The sequence below is a fragment of the Leptonotus elevatus genome, chromosome 17 (genome assembly GCF_054856555.1).
Source record: "Leptonotus elevatus isolate MCC_2025b chromosome 17, RoL_Lele_1.0, whole genome shotgun sequence".
NCBI lineage: Eukaryota > Metazoa > Chordata > Actinopteri > Syngnathiformes > Syngnathidae > Leptonotus > Leptonotus elevatus.
Genome location: NC_141255.1, coordinates 16,063,518 through 16,072,979, shown reverse-complemented (window position 1 = coordinate 16,072,979; position 9,462 = coordinate 16,063,518). Strand labels below are relative to the sequence as shown.

The 9,462-nt window shown below is 43.1% G+C and overlaps 1 protein-coding gene and 1 pseudogene across 2 annotated transcripts; both read left to right on the top strand.

The window, feature by feature from the left end:
• Positions 1–808: 808 nt before the first annotated feature.
• On the top strand, positions 809–2,685 carry LOC147160187 (dnaJ homolog subfamily B member 9-like). Its single transcript, XM_086059546.1, has 3 exons — positions 809–903; positions 1,178–1,424; positions 1,668–2,685. The coding sequence occupies exons 2-3, from the start codon at positions 1,208–1,210 to the stop codon at positions 2,105–2,107; spliced, it is 657 nt and encodes a 218-aa protein (XP_085915672.1). The 5' UTR covers positions 809–903; positions 1,178–1,207; the 3' UTR covers positions 2,108–2,685.
• A 1,035-nt stretch (positions 2,686–3,720) lies between these two features.
• Positions 3,721–9,462, top strand: LOC147160186 (aldo-keto reductase family 1 member B1-like; annotated as a pseudogene). The gene is made up of 8 exons (XR_015090494.1): positions 3,721–4,303; positions 4,890–5,057; positions 5,180–5,296; positions 5,380–5,457; positions 5,532–5,654; positions 5,717–5,813; positions 8,008–8,089; positions 9,262–9,462. The product of XR_015090494.1 is annotated as an aldo-keto reductase family 1 member B1-like (transcript).

Below are 9,462 nucleotides of genomic sequence, written 5' to 3'. Positions count from 1 at the left end.
AACTAACCCACACACACACACACACAAAGGGAGGGAATATAATTATCAGGTAGTGTCAATTACAGTTAAAAGAAAAAGGTGTGCAGCAGCATTAAAAGAAAAGCCAAAAACGTTTGATAGTGGAAAGAGAAACACAAACAAATACAACGTCCGACACGAAGCAAACGAAAGTGAATTGTGACGGCGAAAAGACATGAGCAAACGTCAAACATTGGATCGTGTGCTCACCTACAGAAGAAAACGCCACAAGTTCTCTGCTGCTAGCTTTCTTTCTAGCTTTGCACACTAGCGTCACCCGTTGGCATATCAATGATGATGACTGCTTTGGCTTACTTGGAAATTGTTGCTTCTCCAAGGGAATCGTTCAACAAAAGGTCTTGGATTCCTCTGGTATTTTATGCTTCATAATCACCACATCATTTCCGACTGCTTGCCGTTGTCAACTTGTCACCTTGGTGGGGCGATGTAGGTCACCTGACTCAAATAACGCCTTACTTTTCAGCGCTTCTCAATTATTTTCTCTTACGCCCCCCAAGAAGAACATATTTCGCGCCACGCCCCACACTCTACCGCCACGATAAATAGTATCGTTATCGTTATACATTACACAACTACTACCGAGTCCGACCAGCTGGAGGCGGCGCGCTGCGTTTTTCCTCTTTAAAACGAAACCGGAAGTACGCGAATATTTGCTCTTGATTAATCAGTTTCGTGAAGCTACGTGGACAGTTTCCACCAATCAGAGAGCTTTGAGACGATGCGTCCGAGGAATAGACCAATAGCGTTGCGAGTCGTGGTGCTCCGGCTCAAGAATGCATTTCGTCAACAAACTGTAGCTTGCGGTTTCGTATCAGCTGGAGCTGTCAGCACTCGGTAGTGTCCCTGGCTTCGTCGGTGACCCAGGTAAGCCACACGTTACATAATTACGTAATTAATTAACTACTGTTAAAGAGCTTTTATATGAATTTAGGAAAACGAAACGTTCTCGTTTTTCATCCAAAATGGCGATTTGTCATTTTCTTGACCCTGTAAACGTCTCGTTTCGGAAGGGAAACGTTTGAAAACTCCCCAAACAGTTGCCTATATATATTCAACTCGAACTCTATTAGATACACGTTTTAAAGCCTTTGTAAATGTTTTAATGTGTTACTAACAAAGTTATCAACATTCGGTAAAGGTGCCCAACAAAAGAAGCCCCAAAGCAGTCATGGCTACGGTGCAGTGTGTGTTGCTGCTCGCCTTTCACATCTTGCTCATCTCCGAGTTCATTTTGGCCAAGAGGGACTACTATGACATCCTGGGGGTGCCCAGAGACGCCTCCGAGCGCCAGATCAAGAAGGCTTTCCATAAGCTGGCTCTCAAGTACCACCCGGACCGAAACAGGGGAGCGGACGCCGAGGGCAGGTTCAGAGAAATAGCTGAGGGTAAGGAACTCTTTGCATTCCAAGGAGGTTCAAGAATATTAGCCTCTTTGAAAAGTACTTTGTTTTTGGTTGGTTGGGGGCTTGGTTGGTGTGATGTAACAATTTTGAAAAATTCAGGGACCTGCTTGCTTAGAGACACATTTACAAAAATTGGCAACTGACAAAATATTGACTTTCTTGTTGAATTTCACTATTTGTATACAAGCAATTAAAAGGTCCGGTTTCCCGTTTGTCTTACCTCAGCGTACGAGACGTTATCAGACAACAAGAGACGTCGAGAGTACGACCAGTTCGGCCACGGCCCGTCAACGCGCGGCGGCGGCGGCGGCGGCGGCGGAGGAGAAGGCGCAAACTACAACTTCCAGCAGCACTACCGGTCGTTCAATATGGACGATATCTTCAAGGACTTTGACCTTTTCGGTCAGCAGCAACACTTCCACTCCCATCATCAAGCCCACCAGAAGAGGTTCTTCCGGGAGGCCTCGGGGAAGCAACAGAGGCGGCCCTTCGGAGAAGGTGGCGGACTCTTTGATGACATGTTTGAGGACTTGGAGAAAATGTTCTCCTTTAACACACACGCTACCAGGAGTGACAGCAAATTCCAGCGCTCAACCAAGCAGCACTGCAGGACAGTGACACAGAGGAGGGGCAACATGGTGACCACCTTCACCGACTGCTCCTGAGACAGAAGGGGGCGTGGGGGGCTCCCGGGAAACTGCTGGGTTTAGTTTGGAAATTGAATGCTAATTTATCACATAGCTTTTTGGTGACTTTCAGTATAAGATTTGTATTCAAGGAACAAAGTGGGCTTTCAGTCACTTCCAATTAGGTCAGCTTGTTTACTTGCTCAGGAATCGACATAAGCTCGTGCATTCTTTGCTTCAACAAGCTGCACCTTCAAAGAATTTTGAACAAGCCTGGACTGAATAAGAAAAACAAAAAAACAAGCACTTATGTTATATTTTGCTGGAGATGTTTTTAAATATTTTCATGTTAAAACTAAAACCTCAAGTTGATCATGTGCAATATTCAGCACTTTTTGCTCTTCATGTTGCCTATAATGCATAGACAGTGCTGTTTGAATAATCATTGTCTAAATGTCTGCACTTTGCGTGTGTGCGCGCGTGTGTGTGTGTGTGTGTGCGCGTTGATTGGACGATGTTTGGAAATGGAATAAAAAAAAAATTGGAATAGGACATGTTCTTCATGACTCTTTACTATGTGTGTCGAAGATTTGCTAATATACTTGTAAATGACCTCATGAAGGAGTCTTACGACAATTATTGACCAGATTTCCTGATGAAAACATGTCAGGTTCAGAGATTTTGTCAAAGGGGCCCATTCAAGCCTCCTTTAGCTACTATACTGTCCCGGTTAGACGCGCAATTCACGCTGTATCCAAATCAGATTAAACTATTCTTACGGAAACAGTCAATGGAGCAACAAACACTAACCAAATAAAATATTGATGAGTGGTGGGTGGAATGTTGAGGGAAGCACAATACATTGTACTACAATCACCATGGATACTGAATGAACTACTGAATTTATCACATAAAAATACAGGGGAAATTGATTTTCTTTGTAATGACCGCTCTAAACCACTAGGTGGAGTCAAATCCCATTTACAGTTTTTCCTCCATAGGTTTGGCACATTTCTTGAAACTGAGATGACATTTTCAAAATACCATAGACAAATCCCTAAACTACCTTACTATTGGTCTCAACTGAATGGCATTTCTCATTGCTTTCATCAAATTGCCAATGTAGTACATGTCTCAATTGCCTTTTACGAATATTGTAACGTGTTGTGGCTGATCAGCCATGGACGGCGCAGCTGGATAGCAACAAAGGAAATGGAAGTCCACGGGCTTCCTTCATTAAAAGGAAAACAAAAAACAGTGGGCTTCTCGGCGCTACCACGTGTCACGATAAGCGTACACATCCGCTGCCTCAAAAACATTGATGTAATGAAAAAGTGCTGCATATGCAAAACAACATCAAGGAGGGGCCACCCTGTGGCTCGGTGCCACACTGCAGATTGTTCAGAATCTGAAAGCCGCTAATGCAGTGAATGCATGCGAACGTATAACAAATGTGTGAGATGTTCACAGACAGCTTTGACTTGTCGCAAAGACATTTCGAACATACTCAAACAATTTTTTTACTGTCTGTGAAGATCTTTTGAAGCCTTTGCCAAACCCTGACAAAAACTTCAAATGAGCTACTTTCGCATACGTTTGTGCTCAGTGAGATACAGGAACTTTTCATTTGTGGATTTATTTAATTTTCCACTATGTCAAAATTATGCCGACACTGGGAACTATTACACTTATTTTTAACTTAGCACATGCTAATGACCCTGGAAGCTCCCTACAATTTTTTTTTATAATTTTCAAACAAAGCTGTCAATTCTTTAAAATTATTATTTTTTTAATGCAAATATTTTCTCTTTTTTTGCAAATGAATATCGGCTTGAAACATCGGTTATTGGCTCCTTGACTACTAATAATCGGCAATTGAAAAAGACAACATATAGGTCTATCAATATTGTTAAGACAACAGCAATGTTGGACCATAAAAATCTTCAGCTGCGTTTCCCCTCTTGGAATTAATACAGGATACCTAATATTGCATTAGCTTTGCCTGAATCAGTTGTGTTGTGTGTCTCCACCTCTGGGTCAGCAGACCTCCTCTGGCTGATATTTAGCACAGCTGTCATGAGTGCATTGTGGATGCTCACCTCCTTACTGAGTTTAAAAGAAGGCTTGTACTATTTTTCCGCAGAAATGAGTGGGAAGAAGAACAACAACGAGATTCCTGCCATTACGCTCTGCAATGGTGCAAAGATGCCCTTTGTGGGGCTTGGGACGTGGAGGGTAAGACTTAATATTTGGATACATACGATTTGAGGATGTATTGTTTCGTTTGAATCAGATGTTAATAACTTCCCTGTCTTTTGAGGTATTTTGAATGAAATATGCGTTTGACAAATATTTCTGTTAGTGAAATGGCGTGGTACAAGTCCAAGCGTGGAAAAGTCTCGAAAATGCTTCCAATGGCGGAAACAATAAGCCTGAAAATGTTGAATTTCTTCTTTCACAGTGTGATTAAGAAAACACTTGCCAAGAGACGGCAAATAAATGTCTTGTGCGTCTGCGAAGTATAGCAAAGAGTGAACTACTCGTTTCTATTCCTTCTTCATTGATAATGTGTTAAACAAGATCATGTGCAAACAAGCCGAGTGCGACCCAATGACACAACAAATCAATTCAACAGGGATAAGAAGTACTAATCTCCAGACTTAAATTCTATAGAGCACACATCTTACGTGCTGTGGAGCATCCAGAAGGTTTAAGGAGGCAAAAAAATGCAAGGTTTTAGACTGTCCGAAGTGCATTTTATGTGCTCAAGATGAGCCTGAAGGGAGTAACGGCCCATTCAATCACCCTCTGGCACCACCAGGCGGACTCAGGAAAGGTGATTGAGGCGGTGAAAGCGGCGATTGGTGCCGGCTACCGGCACATCGACGCGGCATACGTGTATGAGAATGAGGAGGAAGTCGGCGCTGGCCTTCAAACCGTGGTTGAGCAAGGCGAGGTGGAGAGGGAGGAGCTTTTCATTGTCAGTAAGGTAAACCTTCAACGTCTTCATTTCCGTAATCCACCACTATTGTGGACAAAAGGTAAAAAATTGCAAATGCCACTGCCATGACATCATGGCACCTGCGGCCAACTGGATGCCATTTTCTGCAGTTATGGTGCACCTTCCATTTATCATCTCTGGTGAGAAAGGCCTGTGAGAAGACTCTCAGTGACCTCAGACTGGACTACCTGGACCTGGACCTCATTCACTTCCCAATGGGCGTCAGGGTTTGAAACTCTCCTCAAAATAAATCAGCCAACAATTGATTGGTCCAGCTTGGAAGTAAAAGCTCTGACTTTGCCACCTGCAGGCTGGGGAAGAGCTCTTTCCTTTGGATGAGCACCAGCAGGTCATCCCTGACGGCAGCAGCTTCCTGGACACTTGGGAGGTGACAGGAGCAACTGGTCTCAAGAAACAGATGCGTAAAGAGGCGTGACGTGTCACTAAATTTGTGATCCACAGGCCATGGAGGAGCTCGTGGATGCCGGCTTAGTCAAGGCTATTGGTGTGTCCAACTTTAACAAGCAGCAAATCGAAGCCATTCTCAAAAACACGGCTCTCAAGTACGAGCCGGCTATCAATCAGGTATTATAAAAAAGGACGGTCAAAGAATCTATGCAACATTTGACTTGGTTCCATGTCTGTAGATTGAGTGCCACCCATTCCTGATCCAAGAGAAGCTGAATAACTATTGCCATTCAAAGGACATCGTTGTTACGGCTTATAGTCCGCTGACAGACCTTGGTAAGCGGCAGCAGAACTCAAGTAGCATATCGTGCCAACTGTAATTAGGGGAATATTGCGCTGGTGTGGAAGAATATCTCATTAATCACTTTCAAATCTGTAATCAAGATCATTACTGCAGCTCGTGGCTAAATCTGGCATGCTAGCATTTCATTTTATGCCAAATAGTCCAGCCCAGCAGAGTTTATTTACTGTAGCGATAATTGATGTTGTCTTTTTAGTAATTTGATCAGCGCTTGAGGAAGTCGTAATTCCCTCAATCGCTTATGGGGGCACCACGTTCTGTTTACTTTCAGTTTGGAGAAACACAACGAATAAAATCAAAATTCTTGTTAATTTATTCTTAATCTGAAGTCGCCACATTCAAAGTTTGTGGTTCTTTGTATTACTAAAATAATTACTAATCCACTCGGACACAAGCACGATTGAGACTGAACCAGATTTTTAAAAAAACATGCATTTATTTACTACGGTTACACATACAGATTCACAATACTGTCTACCTAACTATCATACGAAGGAAAGAATTTTTTTTAAATAAAAGTAAAACTAATAGAAATAAGAAAATAACAATTTAACGAGGTAGAAAGGAAAGGTTTGAAATGGAAGTTGCACCAGCGATTTGTCAAATTGGTTATGAGACGTGCAATTTACTGGAGTGAGTTGGATAGAGCGGACGGAGGGAAGATCGGTTGAAAAAAGAAAAAAAAACTGCTCTAAAAAAAACAAGGCAAAAGTGAAAATTATTTTTAAAAAATGTTCCGCAGTCGGACGAGGGCGACACAGCTCGACTCAGGTGCGGTCTGGACTTCAGCCGGAGTTGTCCCCTCGGCGCGCGGGAAGATCCGCGTATCAGCTGGCCAAAACCCGCTCCTCAGGCCGAGATCCGCTGCGTGTCTGCGTCCCGAGGGAGATCAGCCGTTGAACCAGCTCTCGCCGCGATGGGACTCGGAGAGCAGGTGCGGAGTGACGCACTGGACTTGCGCGATTGCTGGGTCCCAACGGGGTCACGGAAAAGTTTGTCGGCGACTGTGTTGCCGAGGTGGGACGAACACACAAAAAAGAAAATGTGAAAAATGAAAAAAACAAAACAGGATGTGTCTGCCTGACAGTGCGGGCGCATGCCAACTTCGTTGCACGGCGGTTCTGGTGCCATCGCAAAGTCCGAGACACTTGGTCGTTCAGGGAACAAAGGTGCCACGTGGTTGAGAACGTGGCAAGGCACCGGGAAGTCCTTTTGTCAGTTTGGGGCCAGACGGAGGGAAAAAGGTGGAGGATAAACAAGCACAGCGGCAGAAGACGAGAGAGCGAACAAAGCCCGCACCAGCTGTTTTAAAGTTGTGGGGCGTGTTCAAGAAGAGAGGACCGACCCCTCTCTCTTTGATTCGACTCAACTCCAAGACTTTTTAAACTCCAAATTATCTAAAGAATTAATAACTAATAATTACAATTTGGTCAGGCTGGCAAGCCAAGTTCTTCCAAGCAAAACATGTTATCGTTACACATATCGACTAATACTGCGGCACAAGGTAATTTCGTTCTTTGCGGAGTAACTAAGAACTCTCTTGAGGTTGAAATGCATATGGCATTCTTTTCCAAACACAAACAAAACATACATGGTGTGAAAAATTCAGTTGTGCGTAAGTTCACTTGTATGTGATGAATTTTTTTAGATGGAATGTGTAAGATTGCTTTGTGGGTCCTAGGTGTTCCATGTGAGGGCAGTTCCGTTCGTCCCCACTTGAAGGCGCTGTAGTCACATGTAACTTTCAAGAACGCTGGAATTTGACTGACCTGGGTTCAACCAGGCCGTCTGGTTTGGGGTTTATCTGTGATTTTAATCCACCAACTTAACAGGAGAGAGGATGGAGCCCCCGATAAGACACTTTGGTACCATAAACTCGTGGTTCTGGCGGGTGAAAAGCAAACATTAACATCCTGGTGACATGGGATTGACTTCAAAAGTGTGGAAGGCCTTTTGGCCGTCTCTGGTGAGAGTGAAAACGAGGGGGAGAGTTGCTATCTCTCACCCCAACCCCAGGTTGACCTCACGCATATTTCCAAGAGTGAAATGTTTGAGGAAAGGAGAACAAAAAAATGTTTTTATAATAATATTTGTTACATTTCTTTCCTACGTATTGTGACCATTTCTTCCCTAACCTCCAACCCTCTTTTTTGTTTTTTACTTGCAAAGGGCGTTTTCTGGTGAACCTTCACTCTTGGATGAGCAAACAGTCAAGGAAATTGCTAGAAAGTACACCAAGACGGCAGCACAGGTAACATTTTTTGTCTCCTCAGACAAAACTTTTCAGTTGTTTTGCAGCTTCTGCCAGGAAAGCAGTAATCGTGCGTCGACATTCAAATTGACTTCCGTCTTTGTAACGAATGGGTAAAGGGGGAAGTGACGTATGCCATAAAGCAGTCAGCACATTTGTCGTTTTTTGTGTGGCAGTGTTCGTACCATCCTCCTCACAGTTGCTTAATGTCAGTTAAAATGATACAGATCCCCTCAGGCTATGTATAACTCACTTAGTTGCACTAATAGCCACAGACTCAAGTATTTTGGATTTGACTGCTGAATTTATTGCTTCAAGCCAACAATAAACCCACCGTGAAAACTGGAGCAAAACACACATAGCCTACAAACATAACAATTAGCATAAACTAAATAAAGACAACTTAGATTTAACTTTCACAAAAGTATTGACAGACACAAAATAAACTAACCTCGTTGGCTGTGTGCAATGTCCAAAAAGGGAACTCGGCTTGTTTTCTTCTGTCTTCGCTTTTCTGTTTCTCTCTGATGAACTTAATTAACATCGTGTGTGTCTCGTTCTGTCTTAATGATACTTGTTAAACCCTCCTTCCTAAGCTCTTCCTCTACTCATCACTAACATACACACGCATCCACCATGCTACAGCGCCCTCTCTGGTGTGGATGACGACAAACACCCAAAAGCAAAGAAAAGAAAATGCACAAAAATGACAATGTGGCAGTTACAACATGGCAAAGGTACCATTCAACTAGTTTTAAGTCGATGTTTGATCAGAAGAGTTCTGAAATTATTTTTTGAAGGTTGAAAGGTTCATTAGTGCTACTTTAAGTCAGAAATAGCCAATGAACTTGTGACATTGCAACCAACACCATTCATGCACACTTTCGTTACGATTTACCATGAAAAAACGATTGCTTTCGGTAAGGAATTGATTTTATGCAATTGAACAAAAACAATAACAGCATGAAGAGGACAGAGCAAGACCGAAAACAAAAATGGTTATTGTATTTTACAAGTCAAAACAGGCAAAGACAGACAGAAATTAAGGCAACATTTTGAGCAGAGGACCAATTTGTACCAACCCCAAACTGAGGAATCCTCATATACCAGTGCAGTGTTGTAAACCGTCACTGATGATTTGCTATTTTAATGCCGCACATTATCACCACCAGATTCTCATCAGGTTCCACATTCAGCGGAACGTGACCGTCGTCGCCAAGTCGGTGACTCCCCATCGGATCAGGGAAAATCTTCAGGTATTCAAAGCTCAAGACACGCTTACAACAGACTATTGCTTTGGGTATGTCAAAGGTCAACAAGTTGTCACTCAACTTTTCAGGGATCCAAGCAAGAGTAGTCTGTGGAGCAGTTGA